Source organism: Gossypium hirsutum, chromosome A01, assembly GCF_007990345.1.
Source record: "Gossypium hirsutum isolate 1008001.06 chromosome A01, Gossypium_hirsutum_v2.1, whole genome shotgun sequence".
NCBI lineage: Eukaryota > Viridiplantae > Streptophyta > Magnoliopsida > Malvales > Malvaceae > Gossypium > Gossypium hirsutum.
The window spans coordinates 113,739,615-113,753,276 of record NC_053424.1 but is presented as its reverse complement, the minus strand read 5'-3'; the positions used below and the strand labels follow the sequence as shown (position 1 = coordinate 113,753,276).

General features: G+C 33.3%; 1 protein-coding gene across 1 annotated transcript; it reads right to left on the bottom strand.

The window, feature by feature from the left end:
* LOC121218153 (protein MAIN-LIKE 2-like) lies at nt 1–1,420 on the bottom strand. The gene is made up of 4 exons (XM_041094921.1): nt 1,361–1,420; nt 537–1,252; nt 364–445; nt 1–162 (listed from the first exon to the last, which is right to left on the bottom strand). The coding sequence occupies exons 1-4, from the start codon at nt 1,418–1,420 to the stop codon at nt 1–3; spliced, it is 1,020 nt and encodes a 339-aa protein (XP_040950855.1).
* Nucleotides 1,421–13,662: the final 12,242 nt, after the last annotated feature.

Here is a 13,662-nt window from a genome sequence, read left to right as displayed (position 1 = left end):
TTATCCCACACCGCAATATATCTCCGGTGTACAACCCCCAATGTATTCCATGTTTCCCTCTCTTATTGATGCCGTGAACCTTCCCCACCTCCTTTGGCGGATCCGGGATATACTGGATGCAACCAAACTGCTGTAGTACTCGATCCCCATGGTACCACTCGACTACATTGAAATTGATAATTGGTGCGTTAGTGCACCACAATTGAGAATGAACGTAGGCAGAAGATGGTATAACGGCCACAATTTCTGGTCTACGATATGGCATCCAAATAAACTGCATGATTAATACCATGGTTAAAATTTCACACGGTTTGAGTAAGATATATAAAGTAATTACATGTCGCAAATATTGGAATAACTTACCCCTTCTCCGGCATGTTGTTCAATCAACAAACGATATATCGGGACAGTATACGACCTCCCGATACCCGGATAAATACTGCATCTACGAAAACAAATTCCAAATAAATATAGTATTGTTAGAATAGTATCATTATAAAGAAACTATCAATTAATAACAAGTTAAATTTTATCACCTGTTAACTAGTGGATATACGTATGGCTGGTGACTAACCGATGCCAAGAATGGCATCCGATAAAGAGCCCATGACTGCAACAATATAAGGCATCCGCCTATGTCTGTGGCATGAGGCTTTGTCGTCCGACAAAGCTCACGATACAACATAGCCAGAACTGCGGAGCCCCAGCTATACGAGCGAACATTATGCAAATCAGTTAATAGAGGTAAATACATGATATGAACCATATTGTTGTTCGCATCGGGCATCAATACACCCCCTATAATATGCATAATGTACGCTCGAGCTGTGCACATCAACTCTTCTTCAGTGGCATTATCTGGTAAATGCTGAAAATTTGCTTTCAACCATGTAAATTTCAAACCCGATAAATTGGACTCATCATCACCGGGCGAGGCTCCTAGGAGGCTATAACAAAGTGCAACCGGCTCAGCTATCGCACTTACGCCCGTTACCGGACTCCCGTCGATTGGGAGCCCAAGTTGCAGTGCAACATCCTCCAGAGTGACAGTGCACTCCCCACACGGCAAATGAAAAGTGTGGGTCTCCGGGCGCCAACGCTCAACCAATGCGGATATTAAATCGTACCGCAAATCAAACATCCGGATTAATGCTGCTGACTCGAATCCAGCTAGCACTAAGTACGGTATCAGTCGTGCATCCGGGGAATATTCTAAACCATTCACCCGGCCCCTTAATACGCGGTACGATTCCTGACAATGTTAAATTGCAGAAAAAAGTTATAATAACATAATTTATTTTCGTAAATTACATAAATCTTTTTTAATGGAATCTGTGAGTAACAAATAACAATATATTACCGTTTTATTAACTGTGTCAGCTATGTGAGGATCTTCCTTAATCAATGAAGCCGTTGCCATACCTGCAATTTCAAATAAATTTCTGTTATTAATTTCAATGTTTGATGGATTTTAAATATTTGTCAAAATAACTAAATTTTATATATTACTTTTAATTACAAAAAATACCAAACCGTTTTTCTGACAACATATTTTTTGTCATACTACATTAAAAAAATAAATATACCCAATTCAAATACAAATATTTTTATTATTATTTTAAAATGATAATAAGTAAAATATTTTGGTTTAAATTATGATATATATAATATACCCGGCATGTAGTTCAATATATTTTGGTATTTATTTTATTTTCAGATTTTAAATTTTTAAAATATATTATTTTCGTATTTTATTTTTATATTATTTTAGCGCATAATGTTTCAAATGTATTATTTTAGTTTTTTTATATTAATTTAATAAAAAACAGAAAAACTCTTATTTTGGCCGTTTATTTTTATTTTATTTTTGGATTTTATTTTTGAAAATATACTATTTTCGTATTTTATTTTTTATATTATTTTAGTACATAATGTTCCAATTGTATTATTTTAGTTTTTTTTATTAATTTAATAAAAAACTCTGATTTTGGCCGTTTATTTTTTATTTTATTTTTGGATTTTATTTTTTAAAATATACTATTTTCGTATTTTATTTTTTATATTATTTTAGTACATAATGTTCCAAATGTATTATTTTAGTTTTTTATATTAATTTAATAAAAAATTCTAATTTTGGCCGTTTATTTTTTATTTTATTTTCAGATTTTATTTTTTAAAATATACTATTTTCGTATTTTATTTTTTTATATTATTTTAGTACATAATGTTTCAAATGTATTATTTTTTTATATTAATTTAGAACAAAAACTCTGATTTTGGCCGTTTTTATTTTTTATTTTCAGATTTTATTTTTATATTATTTTAGTACATAATGTTTCATGTATTATTTTAGTTTTTTATATTAATTTAGTAAAAATTTGTGATTTTGGCCGTTTTATTTATTTTGTTTTCGGATTTTATTTTTTAAAATATACTATTTTCGTATTTTATTCTTTTATATTATTTTAGTACATAATGTTTCAAATGTATTATTTTAGTTTTTTATATTAATTTAGAAAAAAAACTCTGATTTTGGCCTTTTTTATTTTTATTTTCGGATTTTATTTTTTAAAATTTATTTTTTTATATTTTATTTTTTATATTATTTTAGTACATAATGTTTCATGTATTATTTTAGTTTTTTTATATTAATTTAGAAAAAAACCCTGATTTTGGCCCTTTTTATTTTTATTTTTGGATTTTATTTTTTAAGATATATTATTTTCGTATTTTTTTATATTATTTTAGTACATAATGTTCCATGTATTATTTTTGTTTTTATATTAATTTAGTAAAAATCTGTGATTTTGGCTTTTTTTTATTTTGTTTTCGGATTTTTTTAAAAATATACTATTTTCGTATTTTATTTTTTATATTATTTTAGTACATAATGTTTCAAATGTATTATTTTGGTTTTTTTATATTAATTTAGTAAAAATTTCTAATTTTAGCCGTTTGTTTTTTATTTGATTTTCGGATTTTATTTTTCAAAATATACTATTTTCGTATTTTATTTTTTTATTATTTTAGTACATAATATTTCATATATATTATTTTAGTATATTTATATTAATTTAGTAAAAAACCTCTGATTTTGGCCTTTTTTATTTTATTTTCGGATTTTTTAAAATATATATTTTTAAATATACTATTAAGCTATTTTTTATACTATTTTTGTAAAAAAACTCATCACATAAAAAATAAAAAATCAAAATATAACATGCCAAAATAAATTAATAAAAAATATATTTAATTAACCTAAAACACACTTACCAAATAAATTAAATAAAATAATAATAAAATATTTTTTGTACATAACATAGATAAGATTTTTTACTTCAATAAAAATTAAAAATAAATTATGAATATATATAAAAAAATAAAATAAATACAAACATACCTTAATATCTCTTTTTATCCAAAATATACCTTGCAAAAAATTATATTTAGAAATTAAATAAAAATCAATCAACAATAATAACATTAACAATTAATATAAATCATTTATTCCCTTAAATTAACAATTAATAATTATTTCCTTAAAAAATATTACCTTTTTTTTTCCTTCTCTTTCTCTTATTCTTCTTCTCCTTCTCTTTTTCTTTTTCTTTTTCTTTTTCTTTTTTCTTCCCTCACCAATGCCGCCTCCTCCTCCTCCTCCTTCTTCTTCTTCTTCTCTTCTCTTCTCTTTCTCTTCTCCTTCCCCCTTTCTTCTTCTTCACTCACGCACACAAAGAAATTGGGGACCATTTTAAGGTCCCCAACACATAAAAAAACAAAAGCAATGGCAGTGAGGAGTCCCGTCCGTGGCAGTGCGGAGTCCCGTCGATGCAGAGGAGAAACCGGTGCCGCCTGTGGGGTACCCTCCACCCCTATTTTATTATTATTTTTCATCCTATTCTTTTTTTTTACCTGCAAAACTGTCAGTTATGTTTGGATTTGAGGGTGGTGCCGCCTATGCACCACCCTCAATCAGTTGCAATGACCCATTTTCGTGTATAATGTTAAGGACATCTCATTTTAGTTTTTTTTTTCATATTATTTTAGTAAAAATCCCCTGAAAATTTTCAGCAACTAAAAGCCCTCACAAGTAAGTGATTCCCACACCCTTTGTTGATGATTTTTGCATTTTTGAGACCCTTGAAGCATGAGTTTTCAAATGAGGGTGATATCTTGCAAAATGGTCAAGAGTTTAGAGTGTTGCCATGAAATGATTTGTGAGTTTTATTGAGTTTTTATGGAGGAATATGAGTCCTAGTTGTGTTATAAACAACTCTTGTAAAAGGTGTTAGCATGAAAACACCTAAAGGGGCTATTTTGCATAAGTTGTAAAATAGTTAATAAGTATGTGAAATACTGATAATTTGAAGTTTCTATAATAGCAAAAATAGTTCGGTTAGGCCTAAGATACAACGAAATTCGATGAAAATCGATTTTCAGGCATAGGGGTAAAATGGTCATTTTGCCAAAATCTAGGGGCAAAATGGTCATTTTACCAAAGATGTAAATTTATGATTGCTTAATCCTAATTAATGAATAAATGAGTGCATTTGTCATTATATATCAAGAATTACCAAATCCAAACCTAGATCGGGGGAAGGCCAAGCAAACCGACTAAACCGAATAACTAAGTACTTTTTGTAAACCGAGGTAAGTTGTATGTAAATGATACAACTACACTATTAATACTTGTATTCATATCGCCATTGAATTTATATTATATGAGTTTTCAAGTTATGAATTGAGAATGTCTAGTAATATTTGAGATAATAGAAATATCTCGTTGAAACATTAGGATACGAACTGGATATTCGTGCCAAGGCATTGGGTGATTTGTACGCCAGTGTAAGACATGTCTAAGACATGCTTCGGCCACATTATGAGAGCCAGCGTAAGACCATGTTTGGGACATGGCATCGGCACAGAGATGAGTGCCAGAGTAAGACATGTTTGGGACATGCATCGGCCTCGACAGAGATAGCCAGTGTAAGACGTGTCTGGGACACGCATCGGCTAAAAGTTATGCTAGTGTAAGACATGTCTGGGACATGCACCAGTACGCGTATATGAGAGCTAGTGTAAGACCATGTCTGAGACATGGCATCGGCAATATATCCTATCGGCAATATATCCTATGTTGAAGGTTCATAGAATATCCAGTAGTATTCCAAACGTTTCAATGATGAGAGTTATAGATCAATTTTGATAAAGAAAGAATAATCATGTTGTGAGTGGTATAGGTACCTATATGGTAAGCATGAGTAATGAGCTTAATTTAGAGAATGTGACTCGAGTAGATGATAATGAGTAAGTGAAATTATGTTTACCTTCGAGCTATAAGTATGATGACTAATGGTGAGATTGTTGTTGTATAATTATTTATATGCAACTTACTAAGCTTTATGCTTACTCTCTTTCCTTTCCCTCTTCTTTCAGTGTTATCAAGCTAACTTAAAGATCCCTTAAAGTTAGAGATATCGATCACACTATCGGCCGCAATACCCGGTATAGTTGGATTTATATTTTTTTGATGGTAGCATGTATAGGGCTAGACTAGGATGTTGTATTAAGAGAATGATTCATGTATTTTGGCTTAAGTCAAAGGCCCTTCATTTTGTAATCAAGCCTGGAATAATGGCTATTATTCATTTTGATGAATGCATATAATGTTCTTTCTATGGATGAATTAGTGCCCATTATGATGAGATTTATATATTGAAATGATCTTGTGTAGGTTGTGCAAAATGTGTGACAAAAGGGCTTGGGAAATAGCCTAGTTTGTCCACACGGGTAGGCCACACAGGCGTGTGCCCAGGCTATGTCATAAAGTCAGTATGCATGCTTGTAGCACACAGACAAGAGACACGGCTATGTGTATTGGCCGTGTGAAGGACACGGTTATAGGGCACGGGTGTGTTCGTGGGCTGTGTGGTTTTGGCAAGATGCTTATGATTTCAGACACGGGTTCGGGACATGAGCGTGTCCTTGGAACACGGGCGTGTGGAGTCTTGATGCATAAAAATTTTCTAAGTTTTCATGAGGTCTCGGTTGGGTTGCAAACAACCCTGGATTTATGATTGGGCCTCGTAAGCCGATATACGAGATAGTTTCTGGTGAAAAGAGAAGTTTTTAAATTGTTTGAAATTTCACGGCCCAGTTTTATACAGTTGGTTGAGTTTGAGTCAGGTAGCACCACGAACCCTATCCTAGCATCGTATACGGGTGAGGGGTGTTAAAACAAGTAATCCAGTACAGTCATCTTTAAGTCCTCTTAGTCCAGAAGCTCTAGTTCCTAAGTCTTCTCATGTTCAAACCCACCTTAGTAGTTGAATGTTTTCATTTGTAGTAATCAATTAATCTACCTCATTTACTTTTCAGTATCCTATTTCAAATGCCATTTCTTATGTCTATTTACCTTCTCATACTCAACACTATATTTCCTTAACTTCTTCCTTGATTGACCCTACCACGTATAATGAAGCTATTCAATATCCTCATTAGATCCATGCTATGAATGAGGAACTTCAAGCTCTTGAGTCCAATAAGACTTGGTCTGTTGTCTTTCTTCCTACTGGAAAGGTCCCTATTGGTTGTAAATGGGTTTACAAGATTAAGTACAAAGCATCGAGTGGAGTTGAGAGATTCAAAGCTTGGCTGGTGGCTAAGGGTTACAATAAAAAAGACGGGTTAAATCATGTTGACACTTTCTCCCTTATTGCCAAAATGGTTACTGTGAGACTTTTACTTGCATTGGCATTTATTTCAGTTGGCCACTATTTCAGTTCGATGTTTACAATGCTTTCCTTCAAGGTGATTTGGTGGAAGAAGTCTACATGGATTTGCTTACTGGTTTTTGTAGCTAGAGGGAGGGTAAAGTATGTAGACTGTAAAAATCATTATGCGGCCTGAAGCAGGCATCAAGTTAATGGAATTTAAAACTGACAGAGACTCTTATAGCAGCTGGATATGAATAGAGTATGCAATGATTATCCTTTATTTACCAAGAAAAAAAGGAATAAGATAGTAATCATGCTCATTTATATGGATGATTTACTGATTACTAGGAGTAGTAAAAGTATGATTGAAGAGCTGAAGGAAATTCTGCATCAGAACTTCAGAAGAAAGGATTTGAGAGAGTTAAAATATTTCCTTGGTCTTGAAATACTAAGGACAAAGGAAGAAATTTTAATCAACCAAAGGAAGTATACAATAGAATTGATTGAAGAAATTGGGGTAGAGAAGTAAAGCCAGCTGCAACTCCTCTAGAACTGAATAATAAGTTGACCTCAGTAGAATATGATGAAAATCTACAGCAAGAGAATGGTGAAAAGGAATGGTGATAAGTTGCCGAATGACAACTCAATTTTTTAAAGGCTTGAGGAAAGACTTATTTACTTAACTTATACCAGACTAGATATAACCTTCTCAGTTCATCATTTGAGCCAATTCATGCAATAACCCAAAAGTCATACTTGGATATAAGATTAAGAGTGGTGAGATACTTCAAGAAAAATCCAAGACAATGAATATTTCTTGATGCCTTAAGTGAGTGTGAGTTGGTTGCAAATTGTGACTCTGACTGGGATTCTGCCCAATGACAAGAAAGTCTATATCAGGTTTTTGTGTGAAACTTGGCAAGTCACTGATTTATTAGAAATCAAAGAAACAATCCACTATAGCCAGGTTTTTAGTAGAAGTAGAGTACAAAAGTACAGTAGTCACAGCAGCAGAGGTGGTTTGGCTAGATGGTTTACTGACTGAGATTGGAATCAGGAGAAAGCAATCAATAAACCTTTTCTGTGATAGTAAGGTTGCTTTACAGATAACAACAAATCTAGTTTACCGTGAACAAACTAAGCACATAGAAGTGGACTGCCATATCATCAGAGAGAAGATTCAGAATGGTCTTATAAAGACTGAGCATGTATCCTCCACAGAGCAGATGGCATACATCTTTACAAAGACTTTGGGGGTACAATAACATGAGCATTTAGCATCCAAGTTAAGGTTTAAAGATGTATTTCAACCACCAACTTGAGGAGGAGTGTTGAAACAAATAGTTAGTTTGTTAGTTTCAATTAGTTAGAGTTAGTGAGCAGATGATATAGTTTTTTCTTTTTCTTGGGTGATGGTTTGACAACTGTATATATTTTTGTAAATCATCTTGTAAGATATATGAATGAAAAATCAGATGAATTTTTCAAGTTTCTCAATTTTTTAACAGTTTCCATCTCAAGTGTTACTATATTCGGAATTGAATTTCTACATGACTTATAGTCAATTGTAGATAAGTAGACTGAAGATGTGTATATATTATTTAATTCATAAAAATATATTGTACAAATTTTATTGTAAACACTATAGTTGACAAAATTAGCCAAAAGATAGTTAATTTTCTAATATTCATAACTATAATATGTTATCTAATTAAGACGATAAAATGCAAGATTTTCCTAAAATATAATCGAGTACAAAGTTATGCTTGGATGAACTTATTATGTTATACATTAATTTTAAATCGAGCCAATCAAATTAATTGACCTTTTGAAAACTTTGCCCAAAACATAGGCCTGATAGTTTGATATTATAATTCTATGTAAAGGTAACATATTTGTTTGTTTATTGTAGAATTTAAAACAAGTTAGACATATTAAAAATATATGAGAATATTTTAAATTTATCATCTTAAAGGTTCATCAAATTAAGATAATGGTTAATTTTATTAGTAAGTGTTGAGTGCAATGATCAAGCATAGTGTATTTTCAATAGTAAATGTAGGTTCGAACTTTGAAAATTATATTGTTAAAGGAGAAAACCACAAATCTAAACATAAATCATAATAATAATAATAATTGATAAAGAAGGTAGTGGATACTCTTATATGATTTAAATTCCATAATAAGATATTTAACTGAAATTCTATTAATAATAGCATACCAACAACAACATCAAATTTGAAAATTTTACATTTTTATATTCAATAGAGATAACTGATTTTAAGAAATCTAGAAGATTTCCATTTCGTTTCCATAAAATGTGGGTTGATCACCTTGAGTTTAAATACATGCTTCACCATTTTTTGTTGGATTCAAATAGCTCTTTCCCGTCAACCATTTTTTATTTTACTTCTTATTTATCGGGTTGGAATATGTCTACTTTTCGTAATGCCTTTTGATTCAAGAAATATCTTTTAGCTAGAATTTCGAGAATTGAATGAGCCCTAGCTGATGATCTTAATGTGTAACACCCTAAACCCGACCTAGACGTTATGGCCGAACTTGGGGTGTCACATTGAAATGTTTTTCAAAAACCTTGTTTTCATTAAAAGCCCTTCTTTAAAATAAAAACCTTGAGTAAAATCCCAGCTTATATTTGTTGCTTTCAAAGCGAGGTGTATTTAAAAAAAAGTTATGGTTTAGGAAAAACCATGTTCTACTTCTAACAAATATAAAGCATAAAAATAGTAATAATCCTAATTTGAAAAAAAGGCATTATTACACCCCAAATAAAAAATAATTTAAAATCAAAATATTAAAAATTACATAAAAGACTAAGTCTAAATTTTTTGCTAGTTGGCCACCTCCGAGTCCCTCAATCCGTCGAACCGCCTACTGAGGATCACTTGAAAAATTTAAAAGGAAGGGGGTGAGTTTCGAAAACTCAGTGTGCACAACCCTCAATGAGTATAAAGCAATCATCAGTCATTCTGGGCCTGAGCCCAATTCAATAACAGTGGCCTTTGGGCCTTAGTCCATATTAGCCTCAGTTGGTCGAAACCCACATCGTAATAATATCACAATAATATCATACAAGCAATGCTGTGCAACCCACCCTAACAATCCAACCGCTACACACCAACTCCGTCCTTCGGTACACATTATGTGGGGATATAAATATCGACCCACCCATCCGATACACATCAATGGTAGCCCGGTTGCGGTACTACCTTCATTGCAGCAAGCTGCTAATCAAATAATGGGCTTAATAGCCATCGGTGGATCCACAGTCGTCAAGTAACCATGCGATTCTCATATACTTCCTCCGTTCCATAATTCCCAACCCATATGCAACCTAAACAAAATATCATATGAATGCAGTAGGTATACATATAACATCCATAATTCTTACATTCAACACATAGGGGTATTTTAGTCATTTTTTTACCCTTAGGGGCATTTTGATAATTTTTCTTTATTATAAGTTTATTACCTATCTCGGCCCGTTAACAAGTCCCCGTTGGCTAAAGTGAACAGCTACTATGCGCCAGATAGGATTCTAGCGAAGAGGAGGTGAGTCATTAAGACCGCTTAAGTACCAAGCTCTCCTAAATCCAATCCTAGACATGCATATACCTATTGCTACACTTTAACCTTATGACTTGTCGACAGTCACGATTAATTAATTAATTAAGTTTTATGTCTGTTTAAGCAGTTATCAGATACTAGGCCCAAAACCCCTTACAAAGCCCAAACAAGTCTACTTACATGCATATGGCCCACTAGGCTCAATCTCATTCATATGGCCCATTAGGCCCAAATCACATTCATATGGCCCATCCGGCCTGAATCAATTCCAAGCCATGTAACCAACATGACTAGTTCATCACTTATTACCAAATCAACAAATTCGCTTATTTTGGGCCTACGGCCCGTCGGGCCCATTTAGCCCATTCTGGCCCAGATGGCCTAAGTATGGCCCAGATCCATGAAATCTCTGATGGGGCCTCTGATAACGTATTGATTTCCCCATTCGAGTGTTCGTGCACTCGCAAGACTATCATAGCCAGACTTTCGGCTTTTCGGCATTTCGACTTTTCGACATTTCGGGATTTGCCGATCTAACGTGTGTGCAGTGTATGTACACACCTTCGGCTTTATATCAAGCTATCATAGGGTAGAAGTACACACCTTATCACCTGGAGTACTAAGTATTCATAATCGTTCGAACCTATATTTAACATTATACTCCATTAGTCACATCCCATTAATTCAAAATAAATCCACTACTTACCAAAGAACAACCTATACTTGCCTTGACTAGATTGATCGGCTGCGATCTGCCTACGTAACTCAAAATATGATGTAGTCTTCCTTCCGCATCTAGGCAGAAAGTCCCTAACGGCTGACACCTTACGTCGCTTAAACTTGAGAGCTTCTATCCCAACCTTTTTGCTAAAACCCTCTTTTTCCATCAACTAATACTTAGCCAGCGATCACACTCTTGAATGAGAGGGAGAAAGAGAAATAAATGAAGAAAATATAGGTTAACGAAAGTAATGGTATTGGGAAGGATAAAGAAAAATTGGCTTTTAAGAGTGTAGAAACGAAAGAACTTAGAAATATTTAACAAAAGCCGAAGAAGATCTAATTCACTTACCAATCGCGAGATCACTTGCCAACAAGAAATCAACCCCCAAAGTGTATAAATCGGCTTTTAAATGAACAATGAAGCAACCGGCTAAGTTAAAGAGGGAAGAGGTTAATTCGATTAAAATAGGAAAGAAAAGATCAAGAGTTTGGCTTAAAGAAAAGAGGAGAGAAGGGTTTGAGATTACTCAGGTATTTGCAAAACAAAAGAGTCAAGAGGTTGGAAGAAATTTCCCCTAAGAATATGCGACTGAATCACACAAAAACAACAAATGCCCTTACTTGCCCATATGACACACATATATATACTTAAAAAAAATACAAACCTACACTCTCTAATCGACTTAAACTCGTCCGGTTAAATTCCCTTCAATTTCTTCAATTTTATCACCATTATATCCACACTTAATCATTATCCTTATCTCCACCATAACCTTGATTTTATCCAACAATTGCATTCAAATTGCTTCCACTAAATGACAATCCTTCATTGCGTTGCACAGCAAAATTGAATTCCCTTTTGCACATGAAACCACTCGAACTCCAACCCTCCAACTTCCCAACACACTGTTGCCCACTGCACCGCCACTTATCTTGTGCTACCATTCGATCACAATTAACTATAAGGCTTATATGCCTAAGTCTCAGTTTCCTTAAAGAATAAAAATTTAAAGCTTTACCAGGCCTAGGATTCAAACCTGCAACCTCTCAGATCCATAGCATGCTTCACGCCACTGCCCCTCAAGCGGTCTTGTGCCATATTTCCACCAAACATATTTATAAAGCCTAAACGCTAGCTTCCCTACTAATCATATGCGCAATAAAATTTTCGCCAAGGCCAGGACTTGAACCTTAAACTTCTTGCTTGCTACCAATGCCTTTTTCCACTAGGCCAATCGTTTCCTTGTGTCAAATTTTACCAGGCCTTATTAATAAGCCTTCCACCTAATGCTCAGGGTCTTTTAGAAAAAAAAATGCAAAATTTTGCTAAAGCCCTGGTTCGAACCCAGGACTTTTTCCATACTACCAACCCTTCCTAAATCACTTAAAAATTAAACTAAACATGCAATTATAAAATATTTAAACATATTTAAGTTATTTAAGCCGCCTTCTAACCGATCCCAAACTCAAGGCCCATTACTTCTAGGCCCAAAATTCAGGGTGTTGCATAATGACTTCTTAATTAACCTACATAAATTTTTGTCTAGTGACCTTAATGAGACCTTGTAGTGGGAAGAACTTATTTGGGCTCTTAAATTCAGAGTTAATTGGATTATCAATGGAAAATGAAATATCAAGTTTTTCCACTTATCCACTTTAGTTTACAAAAACTTCAATCGTATTGTTGGGCTTTTTGATAATAATGGTAGGTGGATTACTGAGCAAACAAGAATTGAGAATTTGGTTCAGAATCATTTTGGTCAACTCTTTACCACCTTTGAGAAAGTAGTGTCATTTGTTTTTTAGGGCAATTTGCTTGTTTGACCTCATCTTTCCAATCCAAAAATCCAATCTCTTATTGCATAGATTTCCCACTTGGACATTACTAAGGCAATTTAGTCTCTTAAACCTCTAAAGGCTCTGGGTCTGGATGACCTACACCTATTTTTCTACCAACGTTGTTGGCTTGATGTGGAATAAAAAGCAATTCAAACTACATTTGAGGTTTTTGCTAAGGCTTCTATCCCTCCATCACTAAATGAAACTCTTATCACCCTTATCCCCAAATTGAAAGAAGCTACTTCTATTTCCCAATTTCATCCGATAAGTCTATGCAACACGATTTATAATATCATTACCAAAGTTCTAATCATGAAACTTATACCTATACTGCACAGAATTATCTCCCCGTTTTAAGTTAGCTTTGTTTCTTGTAGACATTTTATAGATAATGCCATACTTGTCCAAGAACTCATGCATTCTCTTAAGAAGATGAAAGGAAAAAAAAGGGTTATTGTTATTAAACTTGATTTGGAAAAAAAGCATAAGATAATCTGGAATGAAGCTTTATTCGGAAAGTACTATACTTCTTTGGGTTTCTAGCTCATTGGGTCAATCTTATCATGAGTTGTGTCTCTTCTATTTCCACCACAATCTTGTTGAATGACTCTAAGCTTAATTCTTTTTGCCTTTCTCAAGGAATTAGATAGGGAGACCCATTGCCCTCTACCTGTTTGTCTTATGTATAAAATTCCTTAATCTCTATATCTATTTGGCAGTTTAGCATAATAAGTGGAAACTGGTTCGAGCTTTGAGGAGTGGTTTTAACTACTCGCACCTTTTATTTGTTGATGAT

Bases quoted from the DNA above. Each gene is read 5' to 3' on its own strand.
- LOC121218153 (XM_041094921.1), bottom strand. From the start codon at position 1,420: ATGGCAACGGCTTCATTGATTAAGGAAGATCCTCACATAGCTGACACA. The intron at 446-536 runs GTGATAAAATTT...TTGTTTTCGTAG, and splicing joins GTATATCCACTAGTTAACAG to ATGCAGTATTTATCCGGGTA. The intron at 163-363 runs GTAAGTTATTCC...ATTTCAATGTAG, and splicing joins AACAACATGCCGGAGAAGGG to TCGAGTGGTACCATGGGGAT.